The following is a 26,489-nucleotide window of genomic DNA, read 5'->3' as shown; positions in this document are numbered from 1 at the left end:
AGAAGGCCAAGAGAGAAATGAGCTCATAATGTGAAGATTTGTATTTTGCAACATTTGGCTTCTGGCCAGAATATGGGGCCCAGCAATTAGGGCTAATGACAGCCTGGAAAAAAATCTGGTCTCCTCAAAAATGCTTTTTAAAAAATCATTTTTAATAAACGCATACTAATTGTACCATAGAAACTCTTCTGGCTGGCCTTCCATTTCTCCACATGCAAACAAATTTTGTATTTTTTTTCCCTCCAGGAAATATCTTCCAAATCCCTAAGAGTGCCAAAGATCCGCCATTTTGGCTTTGATTGCTTAATCTCCTCTTTCAAGCAAAGAGGGGGAAGTACTGAATTTGGACTCAAAATACACGGGTTCAAATCTTTATCCTCTCACTTAATATCACATAACCTCTTTGGATTTCCATTTCTTCATCTGTAAAATGAGAGGGTTGGATTAGATGATTTCTGAAGTCCTGTCCAGCTCTAAATTTACTGCTCTATGACCATTCACCTACCATGGCTAATCATGGCCCCAGAACTTTGTTGAGAATAATACCAAATACTCCCCTTTTGGCAGGGGACTAACTTAGCTGGCTGAACATTATTTAGGCTGATCAGGAAAGTTTGATTTTGGATGTTTGTCTATGCTATTCCAACCCAGTTCTAGGATTTTTCCATCATCTTGTGATGCTCAGAAAAGCTGAGTCTAAAAGCAAATATTCATCTAGGGACCCTTTGAGACTCTAAGAGTATCTTCTACTTGGAAAAGTATGTCTGTTTCCTATCATGTTAAGATTATGTTTGTGCTTCAACTAGAATAGCAAGAGTGCCTAGAGTGGTATGAACAAAAGAAAAAAAAAGGATTCATTAAGATCATGAGAAGCATTTAAACACAGAGAAAAACACATACATACCTGGTCAAAAATCCCCATAGCTAATATAGGCAGTGATGTATAAACAATATTGAAAAGGGTGATGAACCACTGATCATAAACGGTCTAAAAAGAAAAGGAAATATTCAGTCCGAAAATAGCCAGCCCAACAATGGCTAAGATACCTATTGTTTGTCTCGTGTGCTCAAGAAACATGGTATCCTAGACAAAATTATAACTGAAATTTCCTCCCAAATGTGGTCTCCCAAATTGGCCAGTGACTCACTATGAGCCTGATCCTCTGACTCATGGTAAGAAAATAGATTTATGTAAATCTTCAGATACTACTCCCTCTTGGCTTATGAAAGTGTCAACTCTTTCCCCTACCCTTTGAGCTCTTAAAGGAGTTGCCCGGGTCATCACCTAAAATAAGAACTGAACTGGAAATGAACAAATAACGAATAATGATAATAATAAAAATAATAACATATTATAGCATTTTAAGGATTATAAACTATTTTCTTCACAATTCCGTGAGGTGGAATAAGTGGCATAAGTGTTACTGACCTCATTTTATAGAAGATGAAACTGAGGCACAAAAAGTTTAAAGCAATAACCTAGAGTCACATTCTGAGTAGGTGACAGGATCAAGATTTAATTTTAGATCTTCTGGCTTAAGGACAAGAGCCCTTTTCTCAAAAACAACAAACAAACCAAAAATGGTATTATTGTCCACCTGTAGAACATTTCCCAAAGTGCTTGAAATGATCGTGATGAGAACAAATGAGGTATAAGAAGACAAGGACATTTTACCAAATAGGAAAACTCACGTAACTGAGGTAAATAATATGTTACCAAGTTCTCACTGAGTATTCGTAAGGAAAGTACTCTGTTAACTTTTAAATGCTACATAGGATCATAGGATTTTAAATATGGAAGACACCTTAGAGGACAATACCATTTTGTGGACGAAGAAATTGACACCAGAAGCCTTGGGTTCAAATTCTGCCTGCCTCTGCTACTTATTACCTGTGGTGACTTTGGGCAAGTCACATAAACTCTCTGGGCTTCAATTTTCCATAAGGTGAATGAACTAGTCACCTATAAAGTGAGGGAATTTGACTAGAAACCTTTTAGGTCCATTTCTTCTCTAAAGCTAGGTGCCTACTAAGAATTCTTAAAAATAATGAATGACTGAAAACTGTTATTTGTTATAATAAATGCTAATTTTACTAAGCTAAAAAAAAAAAAGAAAGGAAAAAAGACGGGAAGTGACTTCCCCAGTGTCATGAAGGTATAGGTGAGAACTGGTTTCAATCTAGGCCTTCAGGTCCAAATCAACTCTTCCACACTAGTTTTGCCCCCATCACTGCTGACTTGTAATTGTGAGCAATTATTATTTTCCCCATCACCAGCTTCCATTTTACTTGAGGGCAGAGATTAGTTTATTTCATTTCTGTATCACCAATGCCTAGCACACAATAGGCACTTAAATGTTTCACAGATTTAATTGAATTGCATTTTCCCTAAAGTGGAATTTGGAAAAAAACAAGAGGGAAAGTAATTAAACATTTAAACTTGTATTTATTTATTATATCATTTATATATATATATATATATATATATATATAATTACACATTATATATAATGTTATATGTTGTTTATTTGTTATACTTGATTATCACCCCCTTCACAATCAGAAGGTGTTATAGTTTGGTTCAGAATTAAATGGATCTGGGGGCAGCTATGGGGCACAGTGGATAAAGCACTGGCCCTGGATTCAGGAGGACCTGAGTTTGAATTCTTGCCTCAGATATTATTAGTTCTATGACCCTGGCCAAAGTTAAGTAATTCTCTGGACCCTCAGTTTCTATGTGAATAAAATGAAAAGGTTAGACTTGATGACTTCTACAGTCCCACCTGACTTCAAACCTATGGACTATGGCTCTATGAACAAGTCATAATCAAATTTCCAAATTCCCCATTCTGTTTCTTTCTTTTACCTCCATCAATGAATCAACAAGCATTTATGAAATGCCTACTATGTTCCAGGTATTAGGGTTACAAAGACAAATGCATTATCTGTCCTCAAGGAATTTATACTCTATTGGAAGATATTATTTTTCCATCTTCCTCTACACTCTGCTTGGACTCTATTGCCATCACGTTCCAGGGAATATCTCATTCCCCCCACTGAAGAATCCTACCTTGGTCTTTTCCCACAGAAAATATCCCAAATTCTTTCTCTCCAATACTCAAAATTCCCTTTTCCTCAAGGCAGGTAATCTCAGCAAGGTGACATATGAATGACTGGCAGTCCTTCCTAAGAGCTACCCCTCTTAAAGATATGTGCATTTAAAAAGAAATAGGATTAATCTGTTCACCCTTATTTAAAAGAACTAATATCAAAAGACAAAAGCAGAGATATTTTCAGTTGGGTAAAATCTTACAGGAACCACTGAAATCATAGCAATTAGTAAACTCTTCTCATACTTACTGCCATTTCTCTAGACCTACAAACAGGGCATTTTCCTTCATAGGCTCTAACTTGCCTTAGGGAAGGATGGAAGGTCCTGCTGGTTGAAATTTTGAAATCTCTGCTAATCTATGTCTAGAAGAACAGCAAACAGCAACATCTCTTAGTGAAGGGGCCTTGGATACCTCTTATTCCCTTCATTTGGATTTCCAAGACCAGAAACAAGAGGTTATTTTCTCATTATTGTGCCTGTGATTTAAGATAAGCTGTTAACAAGTGAACAGTGTTTTCTAGGTTAACACCACAGGGTCCAAATAACTAGACTTCCCACAGGTGTAGTTCACTGAGAAAAAAGGGTTACATCCAGTTGTTCTTGTTGGGGTTTTGTATTTTTTTTTTTGCAAAAGTAAATAAACAAATAAAACTCAATTAATAGGCTAAGCATAAAAATTTACTAACATCACAATTACATTTGTAAAATGTAAGGACCCTCAAAACAGACAAAAATACACACTGATTCTCAGTCCTATGTCAGTCAATAAGCATTTATTAAGCACCTATCATGTGCCTGGCATAATGGTGGAGATATAAAGAAATATAAAAGACAGTACCTGTTCTCATGGAGCTCACAGTCTAGTTAGGAATACTACACGCAAACAACTATGTACTAATATACTATATGCACGATAAACCAGAGATAATCAACAGAGGAAAGGTATTAGCATTATGGGAGTTCAGGAAAGGCCTCCTATAGAAGATGGATTTTAGCTGGGACTTGAAGGATACCAGGAAAACCAGAATGTGAGAATGAGGAGGGAGAGAACTCCAGACATGAAAATAGTCAGTGAAAATGTCTCTGGGAAAATGTCCCATATGGTAAAAGAGTGGTGGAAAAGGGGGAAGAGGAAGCTAAGCTTTAACATATTTCTTGAGCTGTCTCTAAACATTAAGCATTATCTGAACCACATCCATATCCCTATGTCCATAGAAGTTACTATGGGCAAGTCACATAGTGAGAATGAGAGACCATACACAAAAGTGTCAGGATGAAATAGGACCCAAGAGATATTTTTAAATTTTTATTTTATTTTTAATTTATGGAATAAAACAAGCACTTCTAAAACACAGTACAATAAAAAAGATTATTGCATGTGAAAGTGTATATCTATGTCATACAACTTGCCATTCTCTCTCTATATATACACATACATACATATATACATCCAATATACAACTGTTATCATGTAGATTTTTTTCCTTTTTTTTCTTCCCTCCCCCAGCCCACTTTAGAGATGGCTACCATTAGAAACAAATAGGTATGTGTGTGTGTGTGTGTGTGTGTATGTATATATATATATATATACACACACACACATACACATATAAGTAAACATATATACACCTATTTATGTATATAAATAGTATATACATATATAGTATAGATAAATGTATATCTGCATATATATCATATATATATATACCTATTTGTATATGTGTGTATATATACACATTATACATACATATATATCATGTATATATACATCTATTTGTGTGTGTATATATATATAGGTATATGTGTATATATATGTGTGTGTGTGTATATATATACACACACACACACACACACACACACATATATATATAAAATCATTCTAAACATACTTCTATTTATCAGTTCTTTCTCTGGAGACAAATGGTATCTTTTTCATGTGTCCTTTATAGTTAATCTGGATATTTACAATAGTATAGGATATATAATTGTATATTTATAATACTATAATGGACCCATGAGAGAGCAAAAGAAACAGAGGGAGGTCTCCAGTATTTGGGTGTATTCTCTATGGAGGATTTATAGAAACACATGGTTGAGAATTGCCTAGGTTCAGAAGGCTTGGACAGATTTCAATCAGTAGCAGTGAAGGGAATAGCCTGTTGATGAAATCATGAATCCATCTAAGTATTTAAGAACCATAAGAATAAGATTTAAAGGAAAACAAGGAATTAGGTACTCTTACCACTAATCCTCATATATCATCAATCACACTTAAATTAAACTGGTCCCCCGCCCCCCACCTTCTGCCCCAGCTTTGAGTGGAACTAATTCACTCTTAATTGCTTAACTTTAAGACTCTGTACAACAGAGCACGTTTTGAGGTTTAGCATTCAATCAGGTGTCAAAACCTCTGCAGCCTTTCTTCTACAAAGTGAGAGATCTCTCCTTATGGTACCTTCTTGTAACTTGTTGGAGCCAAGTCTCCCTGATTTGCATTCCCAGAAACTACATGTTCTTCATCCTTGCTCCTCCTCAGGTCTATGAAAAAAACCCAAGTGAGCAGGAGAAGGCATCTGGGTGATACAGCTGGTCAGTGTGAAAACTGTGGTTTTCTTTTTCTCCTGTTCGAAAAAGGCTTCGTTCCTTCTGTCTGCCTGCACTCATTTTATATTTGAAAATGTTTCCTTCGTTCCTATTCTGGGACTTCTCTAGCAAACAATTGGTCTCCTTTATTTCTTAGCTCCTATGAAATTAGCCTACTCTGCATACGTGTCCTTTCTAAACAATTATTGCAATAGTGGCACAGTGGAGAGAGTCCAGGCCCCAGAGTTAGGAAGCCTCATCTTCCTGAGTCTAAATCTGGCCTCAGACACTTACTAGTTTTGTGACCCTGGGCAAGTCACTTAACCCTGTTTGCCTGTTTCCTCATCTATAAAATGAGTTAGAGAAGGAAATGGCAAATCATTCCAGCATCTTTGCCAGGAAAAACCCAAATGGACTCATATAAGAGTCAGATGAAGGAAATGACTGAACCACAATGCAAAAACTTTTATTATGTAGCACTTTAAGGTTTCCAAAACAAACATCTGTTATTTCATTTGCCCCTTATGTCAACCCTTTGAGATTGGTACTCTTATTATCACCATTTTACAGATGAAGAAACTGAGGGCGAGAGAAGGTAAATGACTTGGCCAGCATCACACAGCTAATAAGCATCAGAGGTAGAAGCTGAACTCCAGAATTGCTGACTCTTATGTCAGCACTCTATCCACGAACTGTATTTACTGAAATCTAACTTTAAAAAGTTAAGAGTTCAAATCCAGCCTTAGACATCAGCTGTGTGACTCTGGGCAAGTCACCTTTTTGCCTCAGTTTCCTCATCTGTAAAATGAACTGGAGAAGGAAATGACAGACCTCTCTGGTATCTTTGCCAAAAAAAAAAACCAACAACAAATGGAGTCATGAAGAGTCATATATGACTAAAAGAATCATTGGATGGCTTTTAAAAATACATTTAAATTGAATTTGCTGTGATTTCTAAACAAATACAAAGTGGTTTCTTCCCAGAGGCCCTTGGTGGTACTTGAATGAATTTATAGGCCAAGGGGAATGTCCACTGCTTCCCTAGCTTTGCTCAATGATTTACAGGAAAGCTATATCACAACCACTTTTTTTTTCCTTAGGAAACGTGTCATTTAGGGAAATCACACTGTGGAATAAAGATGAGGTGCTCAGCTACAGAGCATCTGTTATTTATTTGTGTAATTAGCAGTAATACACTAGCAAAATCCAGGAGGAATGGTCCAGATCTTAACAGAGAGCTCTCCTCTTCCTGGGCTTTCTATAAAGCACATCTGTAAAGAGATCTGGAGATCAACGAGCCCAGGGTGGGACTGGATTACAGGTAACCCAAATCAATGAAATCATCAAAGCCTTGAGGTTAGTCTCACTATTTCATGTCACTTTCCAAACTTTTCATTGTGATTTTTCTTATATTGTTTGACATGACCAAAGTTTTTATGCCTTGACAAGATAATTGTTTCCATATCACAGCAAGATAAAAACACACACACAGCCCTGTATCTCATTGACAATGATAAATTGTCATCAGATAATCTCATTTCAAAAGTACACAGTGCCAGTAGTTGCATAGTTTTATACATAAATTTACTAAATAAGGTCTCAACCAATTTCTTGGCACCATCCTTGGGGGGGGACAGCTCATCATTATTAAGAAGTTTGAGGGCATGGGGTGCTTTTAAAATAAATCAAACCCATAAATAGTGAACAAGAATCCACAGTGGACTTTGTCAGAATCATGGGAGGCTTCAACAATCCATCAGCGTGAGGCGTGCACCTTAAAAGGATCCGTGGTTCAGTCTGGAGACTTATCTGACATTTATCCAAACCCCTCTGGTCTGGAAATCTGGCTGGAAATCTCATGAGGTCAGATTATATTTTACTTTGTCTCATCAATGGGAGTGTGGTTGGAGTGTTTGAGGGCAGAAATTGGCCCCAAGTTTCCAGATACTACAAGGTTGCTTGTGCAGAGCCAAGCCTGAACTTTTTAAATGCCCAAACCATGGGGGAGACAGACCCCAGGGGCATCCGTCCTCTTTAGGACATTTCCTTCCCTTTCCACAGACATAGCATAATAGCTTTCCCCAGACATTGCTATTTTTGATTCCATGTTAAAAAACAAACAAAAAAAACCCCCAAAAAACAAAAAAGTAGAGGGGTGGGGAAGTAAAAAACATGTTGACATTTTATTTTCCATTTTTTCAGCTTAATCAAGAGCTGTGGCAACTTAGCATGGTGTACTGGAAAGAACATTAGGAGTCAGGAGTCTCGGGTTCTAATCCCAGTCCGTACCAGCAACTAGGCCTTGCATCATAGATGATACTTATTTTAGATGATTGTAAAGGATCATAGAGTCAGAGATAAAAGGGACCTTAAAGGCCACTAGATCCACCCCATTTATTTTATAGAGGAATAAACTGAGGGCAAACAGGTAAGTGATCTGCCCAGGGTCACATAAGAAGGATCTGAACCTATTTTTTTCTGACTACGAGTCCAGTGCTCTAACCATTACCCAATACTGCATCTCTGTTAACCAGCTTCTGCAACTATAAAATGGGGCACAGAGGGGCAGACTAGATGTTCTCAAAGATTTCATCTAGTTCTACCATGATATGATTCTAAACCAGTTGGACTTGGTGGTCATTTCTCCTGGATGCTCTCTACCTCTCCTTGTCAAGAAAGTTCAACAGAAAATCCTCCATAGATTCCTCTCCCTTCCCCCATCATATACAAAAGGATGCCCCACTAGTCAATTACTAGACACCAAACACCCACAGCCCATAATGCATCACCATTCAGCTGAGTTCTTCTAGTTGCCTCCAGAAAAGAGACAGCAGCCCCACCCCAAGGACCATCTCAGAAGCTTGCATGCCACAGTCACACAAGCACATTTCAGGAATTCACATCTGCAGCAGCCCACCTACAAGGCCAGGCTCTTGGCTGGGATGTTCTGGAGCCCAACATCAAAGAACAATGGCCAGTGATCAAATTCAACAGGCCTAGAGAGGCAGTCCAAGGTAGTAAAGAAATACCACATGCCACTTTGTTAAGTAATTAAACCGCTCTTTTTAAAATCAACATTGTGTCTTTTAAAAAAAAACACACACACAATCTGTTTACATTTGTTCCAATGTTTTTCAGCAGCAATGTGGGTTACCTCAAAGCAATTTGTTGAGAGGCACACGAAAGAAATATTTACTGTAGGTGTTTATGAATCATAGTGGATTTTTGTAGGTTTGGTCTATTGTTCTCTAATTGACCCAGCCGAATGGCTATTCCAATAATAAGTTCACTTGAGAAAAGGGAACTAGGGCTGGGAAACAAAAGAAAGGGGTAATCATAGTATTGTTCAATATCCCTTGACGTTCTGAGGCTACAGCCATGGAGTTCCGACTCCAGTATGTTCAGTTCTCAGATTGCATGTGTAAGACTTGTTCCTCCCAAGATCAGACAGCAAAAGTGACTGGGAATTGGAGCCATGACTACCCAAGGAGGGCCTCTAAACAGATGATTATTATTACCCAATCTGCTGGAACTTGCAGTTTTCATTACTACTAGCTCCATTTTGTTAAGGGGCTTTCAACTCCACTGAAGAAACTTTGGTAGAGGGATGGCAGAAAGTAGAAAAAAGTGGGGGGGGGGGGATTGTGCTGAAAATGTGCAGAGAGGATAAGTACACAGACTGCTGACATTAATTAACTGGATGGGAAGAAAGTAGTGCTCTCAGGGGCTCAAGGGACTCCCAAGCCTAGTTACCAAGCATATTGCTATATTCTCCAAAGCTAAAAAAAATCAATTTCCTTTTAATAGAAAGAAAATGTGAAAAAAAGAAAATGTTACTATAAAACATCCTCCATTAAAGACCACTTCCCTTTTCTAAGTGTTTCCCCATTCACCCTTTTCTCTTCCTTCCCCTATAATTTCCTAGTGAGAGACAACGACAAAGAAAGGAAACCAAAAGATTTTCCAGTCTAGCCTGTTGCAAACCAGAGTTCACTGATGAAAAGCAGGAGGTAAATGAGGAAGAAAACAATCCTTGCCAAGCCCGTGCTCACACCTAGAGCTTTGTGTTTCCATTCTTCTTCCTTTTACTTCCTTCCACCATCTGGTGAGCAGAGAAGAGACAGCCAAACCTTTGACAACAGTTCAACTTCTTCCTCTTTGCATGAACAAAGCCCTGCCATTGTTTCTTGTGAAAGTACCACAGACATCATATTCCACTTATAAGGCAGAGGGGAGGTGGGGCAAGTGGCTCAAATGACCCCAAAGGGAGTTCTTTTCATTTAATGGGGGTAGTTGGGTGTGGACTCCCCATTAACAACTAAACCCTGAACATGTTTTACTAAATGCGCAACATATTCTCTACAGTGGTCCTGCTAATATAGCAACATACCTTCTAGAAAGTAAGTGCAAAAACTAATATTCATGAGATCAAAATGCCTGAACTCAAGCACACCATTACTCTTGTTCAGAACAGACTATTTAACAAGAGTTACAATCAATGCTATATGACTTTTAATATGAGGTCAACATGGGATGATGGGGAGTATAGATATAGAGAAGGGACCTTAAGGGAACCGTCTAGTCCAATCTCCCTCATTTTGCAGGAAACTAAGGCCCAGGGAAGTTAAATGACTTGCCAAAGATCATAAAGTAAGTGTCAGAGTCAGGATATGAAGCTAGGTTCTCTGTATACAGAATCAGAGAGCTTTCCCTTGTGCACTGCTGCCCTCCACCCCCATAAGCCATCTTTAAATGAGGTATTGTAGAAGAAACCTTGGATTGGAAAGAAGTCAAATAACCTAGTTTCTATTTCCAGTTCTGATATTCACTAGCTGTGTGACCTTGAACAAGTAACAAGAGGTTAACCCTCTCAAGCTGAAACAGCCCTCAATTGAAAAATGGGAATATTGCAATAGATAATCTCTAAGGTTCCTTCCAGGTCTAACATTCCATAATTGTAACAGAAACTTAGATTTTTAAAGTGTTTCACAAAATTTCACATTTAGGCAACTGCCAAATCAATTGAAATCATTCAGGGAATGACTAAATCCCCACTCTAACTCCAGACCAATTCTCTGGCCACCTATTGGACCACTGGAAAAGATCCTACTGTTCAATTATCATGGCATCCATAGACCATTTTCCAATGTTCAAGCCCTTAAATATATTATGAATACTGAATAACAAAATAATATTTGAAAAGTAATAAACAAGTGCCCACAGACATCAAGAGCAGTGCCTTCATACCCAGACAAGTTTTCCCTCTTATTCTGCCCCCCCCACCCCGCTCTCCTTTCCTTTACAAATGTATGTTTCATCTGTCTTGAGGAGAGATTTCTGGACAAAAACCTCCTAATTGACTATTAGTGAGCCACATTCCTAAGCTGCTTTATCTTTGGCGCCTTCACCAGTTCCATGTAGAGAAACAATATAGCAGTAATGAAACATTTGAGGTCAGACATCTGTAAATGCTTGTCTTATGTAGATCCAGACAAAGTGTTGGAAGAATTATGAAGAAGTGAAATAGATTTTCTGACCACATACACATGCTACAGTTTGGAGAGGTGTCCCTCTCTAGTGGAAAAGACACCCTTATAAAGAGGAACAGTCAATCAAATAGTCTCACACAGACATGACAATCCTTTTGAAGCAATGAGGCCAAAACTTCAAGTCATCTCTGTTATTATATATGTAGTCAAATCAAGTCAACAAGGGGGCAGCTAGGCGGCCCAGTGAATAAGGTACCGGCCTTGGATTCAGGAAGACCTGAGTTCAAATCCAGCCTCAGACCCTTGACACTTACTAGCTGTGTGACCCTGGGTGATTCATTTAACCCTCATTGCCCTGCCAAAAAAAAATCCAGTCAACAAGCATTTATCCAGCACCTACTATATGCCAGGCACTGTGCTAAATTCTGATGATGCAAAAATCATCCCTACCTCTCAAGGAGCTCACAAGTGAATGGAGGCTTTAATCTACAAAGATTTATGATTTCATCAATTTAAATAATCCCATCCAACAAACAAATAGCAATAACTCTTCACCTTTAGTAGATGGTTTTGTGAGTTAGTGTGGGTGAAAACATTTATCAGCCTGTAGCTAAACTTCTGGTGATGAACGTCTCTGAACTTAGCTAGGTTGGTCCCATAGAGACAAGAGTTTCAGCTTGGTAGAACCTACCAGAGGTTGTGCCTTACCTGGAAAAGATATTGAACATTTCGCAATGAGGCACGGGGATAGGACTTCAGTGAAAGTTATGTTATAGTCAACTTATAATTGGTCTATCTCACTATTCAGTCCATGGGGTAGAGTTATTGCTCACTTTTGTTTCTGATCTAACAAAAGAAGTATAGCCATTCTAAAGATACAGGCCATGATATCCTCATTGTTGCTCTAGAAAAACGGGAAATCGTGCCCTGAATTAAACATTTTTCCCTAACTTAGATTAATAAAAAGTAAAAGATTTCCCTGGCCACCATTCTAATAAAGGAAACATCCCCTAATCCTTCTTTCCTATGTCCTCTACAAGGTGGTGATAGAGCATACCCCATTTGTGTCCTGAGATATCAACATCCATTGGTGTGTAAAAACTATGACTGGTTAGAGAATCAGAGAATTTGGGCTCCTATCAGAGTTGACCCTCACTAACAGTGGGTACTGTGGGAAAGCCACTTCTCTGTCCATGTGAAAAATATCTGTACTACCTCTCCTAATGAATTAGAAGGAAAGTGCTTTGTAATTGGATAAATTCTATATGAATGTAACCACAACAAGAATATTAAAGAATGCTTCCTTCAAGTAAAAACTAGACCACACACTCCTTGAGGCACTGTGGCATCCTCAGAGATAAGAAGCCCTGGATTCAAAGACTTCCTCTGACACGGACTAGCTATCTGACCATGAGAAAGTCACTTAATGTCTCAGTGCAAAGCTTTAGAACTATAATCAGTAGTCATCAAACTGTGGCATGGGGAAAAGGGGAGAGTTTCCATTCCCAACCACCAGTTCTCAAGATCAAAACTATTTTCATATTAAATATGGTTTAATTTTTAAATATCAGTAGATATTGTACACATATTAAAGCCCTTGGTGGGGTTCCTCAATAATATTTGACAGTGTCAAGGAGCACTGAGACCAAAATTTCTGAGAAGCACTGTTATAAGATAAGCTGTCAATCAACATTGATGGAGGTATTTAGACAGTTCTATTTTCTGATACTGGTGATTCACCTAGAATGTGGGGGAGAAGTAAGATTTAAATGAAGATCTTCCTGGCTCTAAGGCCATCCTCTTTCCAATATACTATACTGCCTCTCAATAAATAATTGCTGAATTAAGAAGAAAGGTTAGGTTCTTTTTTAAAAGCAATAATCCAATTTTAATCATGCTATAAATTAGTACAAACTGGATAAAAACTTCATGATTATTCAAGTGTGAGCCCAGTAAGGTTTTTGCTCCTCTAAGTTATAACTGACATGTTCAAAATATCTTTATGCGAATGTGTGATTATTTAAATGTTGAAGTTAAGGAACACCATCCTACCTACTGAAATTAAAGCCTCTTTCATTTTATAAATTTTAAAGGTATCCACTCACTTCCCGGGGGTGTGTAGTTTTTTTTAAAGGATGGATCAGTTTCTATGCAATTATATAAAACCCATAGGAAACAGGGGATACCAATTATATAGGTGGCAACTTCTGGAATTTCTACCTACACTCTTTCCACTAATCAGGTATGAGCCCCATATCCCACCCACTCTACTCACTCTAAATTACTCTAGTCCTTAGTATCATAAAGGACATATGAAAATACAGGTAGAGAACCACCTATAAAACTCAGTCAGGTTGAACAATGATGAAAGAGCCCCTGGGAAAGACTGAGAAGAGTTAGAATGATACCTGACCCTGGACTAGAGACATCTTTTTCCTTCTGTTAGATACATATATCACATGCCAGGAAAAGTGGAGGGATTATAAAACCTTCAGGTTGGGAAATACCTTTAAGCTTGAGAGACAGTTTTGGGTTTAGAATGTCAGAAGAGCCCAACCAAGTGGCTCAGTGGATAGAGTGATAGGTATGGAGTCAGAAAGACTCATCTTTGTGAGTTCAAATCGACACTTACTAGTTGTGTGACCCTGGGCAAATCACTTAAACCTGTTTGCCTCAGTTTCCTCATCTGTAAAATGAATTGGAGAATGGAATGTCAAACCACTTCAGTATTTCTGTCAAGAAAACTCCAAATACGGTCATGAAAAGTCAGAAAGGACTAAATAAAAAAAGGGTCAAGATGGGGCCTAGAAGAAGAACCAGAGAGTTCTTAATGATGGCCCTAGGCTCGTGGGAGAGAAGTAAAAGTGGCCCTAATGTTCCTTTCTAGATTACCCAATCCTCTACAAAAGGATAGGAAAAGAAATACAAATTCAGGGCAAATGGTTTTTCTAAGGATAAAACTGTGAGTTCACAAGAACATCCTTTGTTCTTAGACTCCTGAGAAAGAAGCTGAGGAATGGGAGTTGGAGGAAGGTAGAGAATTCATAGATTTATTCTCTATGCATCACATCCAACCCCCACATGGCCGTGTCTTAACAATAAAGCTTCTCCTTCATCTAGGTAGAATCCCCTGACTAAATTATACCTTTACAGATTGAATTCTTTTATTTAAGCAACCTTCTCTCTAAGATTCTTCTTTTAAAATGCAAAGAGTGAAGGAAGCAGAGCTCATTTTAAAAAAGACTCAATAACAATGTAAAAACAGAAACAAAAGCCAGAATAAAAGAAAATTACCAATATATAATTATAATGACCATGAAGAGTTATGACCTCAGAAGAGTTGAGAAAAAGAACCTCCCTCCCTTATTTGAAGAATCCAGGTACTATGAGTATATCATGTTATACATACTATCAGACATAGCTGGTTGGTTTTGCTGAATTGCTTTTTTTTTCTCTTTAAGAAAAATTTTTATGAGCGATGGCTTACTGTAAAGGGCAAAGGAGGGATGTCTTCAGAAGAGAAAGTTATGTAAAAACAAAATATATCAATAGAAATAAGATTTTTAAAAAAAAATAAAACAAATACCTCTGAGAATCATTAACACTTTAGTATAAATTATTTCATTGGCTAACTGAAAGGCAAGTAAACATGTTGGTTTAAAAAAATGAGGAAATGGAAAGTCATTGGAGAACAACTGAATGACAAATAGCTTGGCATAGTAGACAGAGCTCCAGGTTTGGAGGCTCTTCTCTTGTGGGACACTGAGCAAGTCACTAACATCTCTGGGCCTCAGCTTCCACATCTCTAAAACAAGAGCATTAGACTAGATGATATTACATTCCCTGCCTGCTTCTAAGGCTGATGGTTCTTCTAATTCACAGTCCTGTTTAGAGATGGCCCCAATAATTATACTCTTGGCTTTCTCTGTTACATCACACCATGTATAAATCACTAACAGCACATCAGAAATCTGTGCCCACATAGAATGCCAAATGGGGGTGGGACTAGCACTAGGAGGGGTCGGACTGCACCTCTGCCAGTTAACAATGATTTTCCAGGTTCATTTGGTACTCCACCCTGTGCAACATGAAAACCTCATGTGTCCCAAACCAGCATGGGATGGAACTTAGTCTCTCAGAGAAACCCCCAAATAAACACAACTTGGATGGTTATGAATTGAGTGGGCCAAACCCTGACACTTCCCCATGTTAAAAGACACAAGAAGTACAATTTAATATGTGTGAGCAAGCAGATTTAACACTTGTCTATTTTCCCATACTCTTAAATAGGAGACCCTGATTGTAGATTGCTAAATATCAACAGGATGAATTCTTGTGTTACCCAGAATCTAAAGACAAGCCTTGTATGTCTTTTCTCTTGCCTGCAAAGAGCTCTACTATTAGTAATGTTTGGGTTTCTTGGCAAAGATACTAGTTTGCCATTTCCTTCTCCATCTCATTTTACAGATGAGGAAACTGAGTTAAACAGGGTTATATGACTTTCCCAGGGTCACACAGATAATAATTGTGGAAAGCAAGTTTAGACGTCAGGAAGAGGAGTCTTCCTAACTCCAGGCCTGGCACTCTATCCATTGTATCACCCAGCTGCCCCATTGTCAATAATAAGAGGAGCCTAATATGGGCACAATCTGTTATTTCATTTTCTCTAGATTACTTCAGTATTAAAGGGAAAAGGTCAAGGAAATGCAGGTCAGCCTCATCTGAAGAACAATATACAAAAGCCTCCAGACCCTATAAAACAGGTAAACTAGAGGGTTATTATTCTCCTTACAAAAGATCTTCCCACAAGGTTCTTTTGAATATCAAGCTCTCTCAGTATTAATAAAATTTAGCAAATGAAACATTTCTAGCATATAACAAAAGCCAGGGGTGCAGTGGGGTCAGCTCTTTTCAGTGTGAACCTATACACCTTGGAAATCAGCAAATGCTACAAATCAGTACTTAATTTATTATCTTGTTGAGTGTCTAGCCTTAAGAAAGAGATGGAGAAAATGCTAACAATGCAGATTAAACTTAAAAGTATGTCATGTGCACATTCTTTTTCTTTCTTCCTTCTTTACTTTGTTGTTGTTGTTGTTGTTTTGAAGTGTCCATCATTAAATTCACACAGTCCTGGATCAGAAGAGCACATTGATTCAATGGAAAGATTGTTGAATTTTGGAGTCAGAAGATATGGTTTCAAAGTCTGGGTCCCCAGTTTACTTCTTCTGTGACCTCAATCACTTAATCTCTCTGAGCCTCAGTTTCCTCAAATGTTAAATGAGGAAGCTGAACTAGATGATCCCTAAAGTTTTTTCCAACTCTGAGAGAAAAATGTGTGACACTAATAGTAATGTCATCAATAAAACTCAAACACAAATGTCCACAGCAGTGAAGGCTGGTTAGAAAAATAGTTAATATGCATTATTTATACTTCTCTTTATCAAGGATGACTGTTTTCTGCTTTAAGGTATTGTGCTGTGGTTTCATTGAAATGATCAGATAAGTTTCCATCATATTTCATTCCTGGAGTGGATCTTTGATCTCATCTATGAGAAGCTTCACTTACTTAGTAGGTGTGCAGGGCAACACCTCTTTGCTTTTCTTCCTTTATGATGCTGGTCATTATCCTCCTATGGATCCACGATGCTAGAAGTCTTCCTCTGGGTTCTTGTATACTTCCTCAGAACTAGTAGAGTACTAGTTCTCTCCATCTGTTATCCCTCCCTCTTACCACATGACTCCCTACTTCCATATCTGGTCATAAGTTCCCTTGATCCCATTTCTTGAATACAGGTCATCTTTGGCAATATTAGAGACTGGGAAGCTAAGTGGCACAACATACATAGAGCACTAGGCTTGTAATCAAGAAGATTCATCTTCATGAGTTCAAATCCAACCTCAGACACTTACTAGCTGTGACCCTGGCCAAGTCACTTAACTTGTTTGCCTCAGTTGCTCATCCGTAGAATGAGCTGGAGAAGGAAATAGAAAATCACATCAATATCTTTGCCAAGAAAACCCCTAAATGGGATCACAGAAGAGTAAAAAATGTTCAAAAATAACAGACATTGTACCCAACAGAGGTCTCTTCATTGTACCTGAAGGGAAATGCGATAGAGTAGATAAAATAGTGAAGACCACTGCTTTGCCTTCTACATTGGTGATGCCTTTGGCTGCTATGCTTCTAGATTTGCCAACTAAGGAAGCGCCTTGGCAACCACTTTACTTCAGTTAAGGTTTTGCACAAGATGGAAATCATCTTTTCCTTAAAAAAAAATAAAAACGTCCTCGGGGCAGATAGGTGGTCCAGTAGATAGAGCACCAACCCTGGATTCAGGAGGACCTGAGTTTAAATGCAGCCTCAGACACTTAGCTGTGTGACCCTGGACAAGTCACGTAACTCCAATTGCCTCATCAAAAAAAAAAAAAAGTCCTAATTTTATCATCCATGGCTCACTTGAATGGATCAGAATAAGGCTGTTATTTCTTACATTTTTTGTTTCTTTCAATTCGATGTTCATATTGAACTTTGATCTAACTAGTAGATGGTCTTACTGGACAAAAACAGTGATTATGATATCTATTCCTTTTCAGGAACCAGTTCTTTCAAGTCTGCTGATATGGTAAACTTCATTCTATGAGACTAGGTTCAGTTCTCACCATATCTAATAATGCTTTTCAACCCTCTTCTGGAAGAAATTAATAATGATATATAGGGGGCAGCTAGGTGGCGAAGTGGATAAAGCACTGGCCCTGGATTCAGGAGTACCTGAGTTCAAAGCCAGCCTCAGACACTTGACACTTACTAGCTGTGTGACCCTGGGCAGTCACTTAACCCTCATTGCCCTGCAAAAATAATAATAATAATAATAATGATATATAGTATATAGGCATAAGACTTCTGTGCATCTTATATGTCTTGTTCATCAAATCTGAGTCATATTTTCCAGTGTATTTTTCACCATCCTCCTCTGTGACTACCTTTACACCAAAATCACCAAGTATTAAAATATATGTTTACTAGCATTGCATGATTTGGGCAAGTTAGACTTCCTCTACTTCTTTATCCTCAACCACAGTTGGTGAATAAACTGCTAATACCTTTCACAAGTTCTTTCACAAGGACTGAAAGACATGATGACCGAATGTCCTATGAAAATGGCATTTCTTATTGACTTTGGGCATATGACCAGACTAACTCCCCCAGGTCCCTTGTTTGCCTCTCTGAAGAAAAGTGATGAGTCATCCTTCCATTTAATTGCAACTTGCTTTTGTCCTCTGGTTTTGCTTATCATGGGAAAATCAATACCGACATGGTTGGTTATTATCATTCTAGAAAAATGTGTGTGTGTGTGTGTGTGTGTGTGTTCTAATTTCACTGATATGTTTGAATTCAGGTCTTCTATTTCACAGCAAGAACTCAGAGTCAAAATTCTCCAATATTGATGCCTGTAGTCATAATATAGTATCTCTTACTTAAGCTCACAAGGTTTTTATTCCTTACAATGAACACTGACTCATAAATTTGCTCATTTTTCTTCTTTGGTGTAGACATCAACCACTGTTCAATTTTTAGAGGTAATACGAATATTGTTGCTATTAAATTATAGACAGACAGAGAGATAGGCTGTGGTTGTTTGTCCTTCATTCTCAAAGAAGGCCAACAATACCATGAGGGTGATTTCTTGACTTGTGGATGAACTGGATTTAAGGAAGGTAGAGCTGTGCAAAGTTGATAGCCTAGACAGACAGACAGATAAATAGATAAATAGATATAATTTATTAAAAGTTTACTATGGGGCAGCTAGGTGGTACAGTGAATAAAGCACCAGCCCTGGATTCAGGAGGACCTGAGTTCAAATCCAGCCTCAGACATTTGACACTTACTAGCTGTGTGACCCTGGGCAAGTCACTTAACAATTATTGCCCTGCAAAAACAAAAACAAAAACAAAAAACAAAAAAAAATTTTACTATGTACCCGGTTCTATAGTAAACACTAGAGATAGAAATAGAAGCTAGGAAGATTGTCTTTCCTCTCAAGGAATTTATTTTCTGATGGGGCAACACATAAAAGGTAACTAAAAGGGGAGGAGAGGATTGGTACATGCCTGAAGGCACGGTATGAAAATCTTGGGGAAGTGAGATTGTTGCCTGGCTTTCCTTAAGCCTCAGCTAAAACCTTTCCATCTGCAGGAAGCCTTTCCCAGGACCCAATTCACTCTCTCTCACACTCACACACACACACACACACACACACACACACACGCATACAGACAGATAGACAGACACATGCATATATGTATATATACATGTGTGCATACATATAAATATATACACATATGTGTGTATACATATATACATACACATACATATACACATACACACATATATATAGTTTGTAGATAGTTGTTTGCATGTTGTTCCCTCCATTAGACTATGAGCATCTTGAGAGCAGGGACTGGTTTTGTTTTGTTTTGCATCCCTAGCACTTAGCACAGTGCCTGAGACTTAGCAAGAGCTTAACACCTAACTGACTTGGTTTGGGCAAAATAAGACAAAAGCTAGGTAGTAACTAAGTAGTACTAGTGATAGAGTCCAAGGATCCAGTGGAGAAAGTAAGCATGAAGGTGAGGGAAACAGAGGGGAGGTGGAAATGATAACCTAAGTGGAAAAAGCCTGCTATACAAATGACCAGAAAGTGTATCAAGAACAATATCAATGGAGCTCTCAACTCATGACATGATCACTCCAAAAAACATCCAAATAATGTCACAGGACAATTCCTGGAGCAACAAAACTCACAGAAGAATGTGCTGAAATCATCCTCCTGAAAGAGATCCCAAAAGGAGAACTCCTAGGAATATTATAGCCAAATTCCAGAGCTCTCAGGTCAAGGAGAATATATCGCAAGCTGCCAAAAAGAAAAAAAATCAAGTACTGTGGAGCCCCAGTCAGGATAGCACAAGATCTAGCAGCTTCTACATTAAAGGACTGAAGAGCATGGTATATGATATTCCAGAGGTCAAAGGAATTGGGATTACAACCAAGAATCATGTATCCCGCAAAACTGTGTATAATCTCTCAGAGGAAAAAAATGGGACAATGAAAAAGAGGACTTTCAGGCATTTGTGATGAAAAGATATGAACTGAATGGCCAATTTGACTTTCAAATACAAGACCCTAGAGAACCATAAAAATTGGACTTGGGGGACATACCTGGGGTCATGCAGTGGGTGACTATCTTGTGTCTGAGGCTGGGTTTTGGCTGGGATCCCCCTAGGTCCAGGGGGGATGCTTCATCCACTGTGTCACCTCACTGCCCCATGATGACATTTTTAGGGTTAAATTGAGGGGTGAGGGGAATACACTGGGGGTAGGGGAAGGGAAGAGGTAGCATGGGGTGAAATCCCACATGAAAGAAACAGGAAAGGGCTTATGGAGTTGGGGAAGAAATAGGGGAGGAGCAGGGAAGTAAATGAATTTTACACTCATCAGAATAGGCTCAAAGACCTTAAACTCATCAGAGTTACCTCAAGGAGGGATTAACACACACACACACCCAATTAGGTGGAGTAATCCATCTAACCCTGCAGGAAAGTAGATGGGGAAGGGGATAAAGAGAGAGGGGCAAAAAAAGGGAGGGCAGATTGGGGGAGGGGACAGACAGTAGCAAATCTCTTTTGAAGAGGGATAGGGTGAAAGAAGATAGATAGTAGAGTCAATATCATGGAGAAGGGAATAGGATGGAGGGAAACAGTTAACAATAGTAATCATGAAAAAGAGAAAAGGGGTAAAAATTGTACAAAAAAGATTTATAGCAACTCTTTGTGGTGGCTAAGAATTGGGAATCAAGGGAATGTCTATCAATTGAGGAATGACTGAAGAAGTGTGGTATATGATTGTGGTGGAATGGTACTGTGCTATAGGAAATGACAAACAGGATGATCCCAGAAAAACCTGGAAAGACTGATAGGAACTGATGTATAGTGAAGTGAGCAGAACTGGGAGGACATTGTACATAGTGACAGCAGTATTGTGCAATGAGCAATTGTGAATGACTTGACTACTCTCAGCAATGCAATGATCCAAGACAATTCCTAGGGACTAATGATGATGCATATTATCCACCCCCATAGAAAGAATTGATAAAAAGAGCACTTGTGGATTGTAAGTACATAACCTGGTTGCTGTCTTGTGGAAGGGGGAAGAAAGGGAGGGAGGGAGAAAAATTTGGAACTCTAAATCTTATGAAAATGAATGTTGAAAACTACCCTTACCTGTAACTGGAAAAAATAAAATAAATGTTTGTTGCAAAGAAAAAAAAAAAGAATAATATCCATGGCAGGGTTATAATGACTGAGCCACTATTTCAAATTCTTTTGCTTTCAGGGCAATCAACCATAAGATTGTTCTTGGCCATTATTCTGATAGAAATAACTCAAAATTAGATTGTTTCTATGGCATTGGTATTCAGACAAAATTCAAACCTCAAATTTTCCTCTCATCATATCAAAGTAGGTAAACAAGATGTGATTAATAATTAAGAAAGTAACCAGTTACCTTAAGTGCCTACAATCCACTGTGTGCCCCCAGGTATATTCCTTTATCCTTATGAGCCTCAGTTTCCTTCTTTGTAAAATATGGTTGTACTAGAGGATCTCCACACTCCTTTCCAGTGTGAAGATCCCATAGTTCTATGATTCTTTGGGCAATATAAACAATTACTTTCAACACATATTCCTCTTATATTTGGTGTTTGTCAATTATTAATTATCTTTCACTAAATGTACTGTCATTTTCACTCAGCATCTAACATAATTTTTTAGTGAAAGTTAGATCCACAACCTTTTTAAAGTTTAAAAACAGGTCATAATAATTTGATATAAGCCTCAAGGAAGGGGTTCTTTAGGGATCTGGTTAAAGAAAGAAAAATGCTCATTACCAACCTGTGCTGAGAAACCACAAAAGAATCCAAACCAGAAGTGCACAAGTGTGAAGGCAAAATTCTTGTAGAAGAAATAGCACAGAAACTTGCACATACGGAAATAGGACCACCTTCCATGAACCAGGAGAAGTCGCTGGAGGTATCTAAATTGTGCAAAGGAATAGTCACTGGCTAAAACTGCTTGCATTCCTTCTTGACCACTGATGCCAACTCCTATGTGTGCACCTGTAAAGTGAAAAAGAGACAAATGAAGCCCCCCTCCAACTTTTTTAAAAACCCACTGATTTAACTCTTTTGGAAACAAGCATTTCATGGTCAGCTTGGTCAGATGATCTTCTTATAACCACAAAAGACCCAGATACCTTACTTGAAGCAACACAGCTTCATGGAAGGAATACTGGGCTTTGAGTCTGGAAGACCTAGTTTCATATCCCACCTCTGACCCTACAAGCTATATCACCCAAGGCAAATTACATATGTTTCTCTATATCTCAAACAACTTCCTAAAACTGTTATGGACAGATACAGACCTGCGTTGATGGAGAGAGTTTCCATTCCAACAGAAGTCATAGATTGAAAAATAACAAAAGTTTTAAAACTTCCTAATGCTACTAGAGACTAGAATAATAGAATCATCCATTTTATAAAGGATTCTATCTATATAATCTATTTTGCAGATTTCCTATATGATTATTTATGATTCATGATGATGATTACAATAACTAAAATGATTGATTATATGCATTTTTTTAACTTTGGTCCAGACCGATTATATCCATCAGCAAAAGTAGACACATAGTTAAAAAAACAAACAAACAACCTCCCCCTCTACCAAATAAATATCATAAACTGTTTTGCAACTTATGGTCTGAGAAAATTACCTTGAATAATGAGGTGAGGAACTTTCTCAGGGTCACAGAACCAGTATGTCAGAGGCTGGGCTTGATCCCAAGTTTGCCTGATTATAAGCATCCTCTATTATATATGATTAGTTTTCTTTTGGCCTACCTCTCCTATTTGACTGTTGGATGGATAAATAACACATACACTCTTTATTTTATGACGTCTTACTTTTTATCATGCTGATGTCATTGGCTCCATCTCCAATTGCCAAAGTGACTGCCTTTCTTTTCTTCTTAACCAACTCCACCACTTGGGCTTTCTGAAGAGGAGTAACTCTACAGCAAATCACAGTCTTACAAATGCAGGCAATTTCTAGGAATTTATTCTCTAGATTGGCTTCAAGTGCATAACCCTGTTAAAAAAAGTTTCCAGAAAAGGAACATTGCAAGATACAATCAATTGTAGGTTCTATTTGACATTTTTATCAGCATCTTGGATAGAGGTATAGATTTCATGCTTATTAAATCTACAAAACTCAAAGCAGGGAGCAAGGACAACCACATTGGACGCTAGGATCAGGATCAAGAACATCTTGTCATTCTAGAGTACTGGACCATACATATTAAGGTAAAATTAAATCAACATAAAGTCTTAACACTTGGGTCCAAAGATTCAGCTTCTCAAGTACAAGATGGGGAGGCATAGTTCCTCAGCAGTATTTCTGAAAAAGGCTAAGGGTTTCTTAGCAAACTTCAGATTCACTATGAGTCAGCAGTGTGAAGTAGCAGCCAGAAGAGCTAATGCACTTGGGCTACATTAAAAGAAGCAGAACTTCCAGGAATAAGAAGGTCATAGTCTCTGTGTAATCTGCCCTATTCAGACCACATCTAGAATATTGCATTCAATTATAAGCACCACAGTGTAAGGACATAGATGAATTTGAGAGTATACAAAGGAGAGCAATCCAATCCAGATGATGAAGAACCATAACAATCCAGATGATGGAGAGTTCATAATGCTAGAGAATAAATGGAAGGAAATAGAGAAAAGACTTAGGGATGGGGGGGTGTAATATGATAGCTGTCTTCTAGTATTTTAAGGCTTATCATTAGGAAGAGGGATTAAATTTAGTCCCTTTGGCCACAGAGGGCAGAACTCACAATGATAATGGAAATTGCAGAGTCTGGATGTCAGGAAAAACTTCCTAACAATTAAAAGTTGCCCCAAAGTGGAGTGTATTGCCTCAGAAGAAATGTCCCCCTCTCTGGAATCCTTCAAAAAGAAGTGGAATTATCCCCTTATTGTGTATTTTTGCTATTGTTGAGTCATTACTGACATGTCCAACTCTTCAAGACCCCATTTGGGGTTTTCTTAGCAAAAATACTGGAGTAATTTGCCATTTCCTTCTCTAGTCCATTTTACAAATGAGGAAACTGGGGCAAACAGGGTTAAGTGACTTGTACACGGTCACACATAAGTGTCTGAAGCTGGATTTGAATTCATGAAGATGAGTCTTCATGATTCCAGACCCAGGACTCCATCCACTGTGCCACCTAGCTACCACTTGTTGGGTATGCATATGTTAAGATAAGACAAAATTCCTTGATAAATGTAATAAGAGAGAAAGTGTTGTTTAATTACCCTCTGGTTAACAATTTCAGACAGAGCATAAAAATGTAGATGACATTTTACTAATTGTGCCAAGCCTTCGAATAGGCTCACATGAAAACATTTGTCCTAACGACATCCACAGGAAGAACCACAGTGAGGAAGAACATCTATTGTCCAACTGTTGGTGTGTGGTTAAATGGAGGGTTTGGTGCATCAGTATCTTTAGTAGACATTAGAGAGGGGGCAATGAATTGGAACTAAAATCAAAAAGGAGGCAGAGAGTAGGGAAGTTGCAATTGGATAACAGTAAAGCCTTTTCAATGATCTCACCCTGCTGCCTGAAACAAAAACCCATCATTTTTTAACATTGATATTTTTCTGGTAATGCCATATGGTTACATATCAGAGAATCCACCAGTTTTCAAAATATAACAATTACTGATCTCCCAAAAGGAAATATGGAGACATATTGTGGATGTAATTAAACTATAGTATACAAGCAACAACATGTGTACATGAAGTAGCCTAAAATATATCATCCAGTTTCTGCATGATAGGAAAAGGAGGAGGTCCAATTAAATAGCAAGACTGAGGATTAACAGATGAAAAGATTAGCCTGAGCACCACATTGGTAGTCATTTCATGTTAAAAGGAAGGTCTCAGCACACTGGTAAACCCTCAGTGGACTATTTATGGCAGAATATACCCAAGAGTCGAATATGAGAAGGTGTGGTTGAGTGTGATCAACACCTTTGGGCACATAACTTATTTTAATGAGATCATGGAGCCAAGGAAGCCAGGCAACAGAATAGTCTGAGAATAAGAAAAAGGGGAAGCTAGTGGCGCAGTGGATAGAGCACTGGCCCTGGAGTCAGGAGTACCTGAGTTCAAATCCGGCCTCAGACACTTAACACTTACTAGCTGTGTGACCCTCGGCAAGTCACTTAACCCCAACTGCCTCACTAAAAAAAAAAAAAAAAAAAAAAAAAAAGAGAGAGAGAGAGAGAATAAGAAAAAGAAAAAAAGTAAATAGAAATAAGTACTTCCCTGCCTCTTTCACCTGTGGCTTATCTAGTATAGAGCTACCTTTTCAGAATCGAATCCTGTCCCTACTCCCTTGCCAGTATAAACTCTCTGTCACAGAGGTATATGCAAATACACGTACAAGGCAGGGCCTTTTTGTTGATGTCAATGGCACCGGTAGTAGCTGTCTGCAAGCATGTTATCTTAGTTATTAGGGACAACCCAAGCATACTATTGTGTTAGCCGCTAATAATGGTGCTGCATTTCTAGACACTGAAAAAATTGTTAGCAAGCATTTACCTCAAATCCTAGTCTATCTTTTTCTTTTTCTTTCTTTTTTTTTTTTAATATTTTTGCAGGGCAATGAGGATTAAGTGACTTGCCCAAGGTCACACAGCTAGTAAGTGTCAAGTGTCTGAAGCCGAATTTGAACTCAGGTCCTTCTGAATCCAGGCCTGGTGCTTTATCTACTGTGCCAACTAGCTGCCCCCTAGTCTATCTTTTTCAACATAGGACAGATAGTAACCTTAGCCCCCAATTACAGTATTTCTACTAGAGATGTTCTGATTTAGAAGATATCATTGTCAAGAAAACAGTGGCCTAGATCAAAGTCCTACCCTTCCTATAAAGTCTGTGAATTAAAAAAAAAATCTCTTTAATATATATTAAATGTGGAATATACATGGGGTAAATTACATATCATAAAATACTTTAAATTTAAGGTTACAGTCATTCAAAATGCCCAGAAAAGTATAATGATAACAAAATATTATAAAAACTTTATTATTATTCTATTTTCTTGTTAGCAAACATATCCCTGTATATAATACTTTTTTTGCATTTTTAGCCCTTTACATTATTTTTTTTTCAAAAACACCA

The 26,489-nt window shown here is 38.1% G+C and overlaps 1 protein-coding gene across 3 annotated transcripts in view; it reads right to left on the bottom strand.

Annotated features, from left to right (window-relative positions):
* Window positions 1-26,489, bottom strand: part of ATP8B4 (ATPase phospholipid transporting 8B4 (putative)) — a 413,855-nt gene that overhangs the window by 31,348 nt on the left and 356,018 nt on the right. For all 3 annotated transcript variants that reach the window (XM_043989130.1, XM_043989132.1, XM_043989131.1), the window contains 3 exons: window positions 23,205-23,388; window positions 22,135-22,358; window positions 905-988 (listed from right to left, as the gene is read on the bottom strand). In XM_043989130.1, the coding sequence (XP_043845065.1) occupies window positions 905-988; window positions 22,135-22,358; window positions 23,205-23,388 (492 nt within the window). The remainder of the gene's footprint in view (window positions 1-904; window positions 989-22,134; window positions 22,359-23,204; window positions 23,389-26,489) is intronic.

This window comes from Dromiciops gliroides, chromosome 2, assembly GCF_019393635.1.
Source record: "Dromiciops gliroides isolate mDroGli1 chromosome 2, mDroGli1.pri, whole genome shotgun sequence".
NCBI lineage: Eukaryota > Metazoa > Chordata > Mammalia > Microbiotheria > Microbiotheriidae > Dromiciops > Dromiciops gliroides.
The sequence above is the reverse complement of the archived record's forward strand: the minus strand, read 5'-3'. Positions and strand labels throughout refer to the sequence as shown.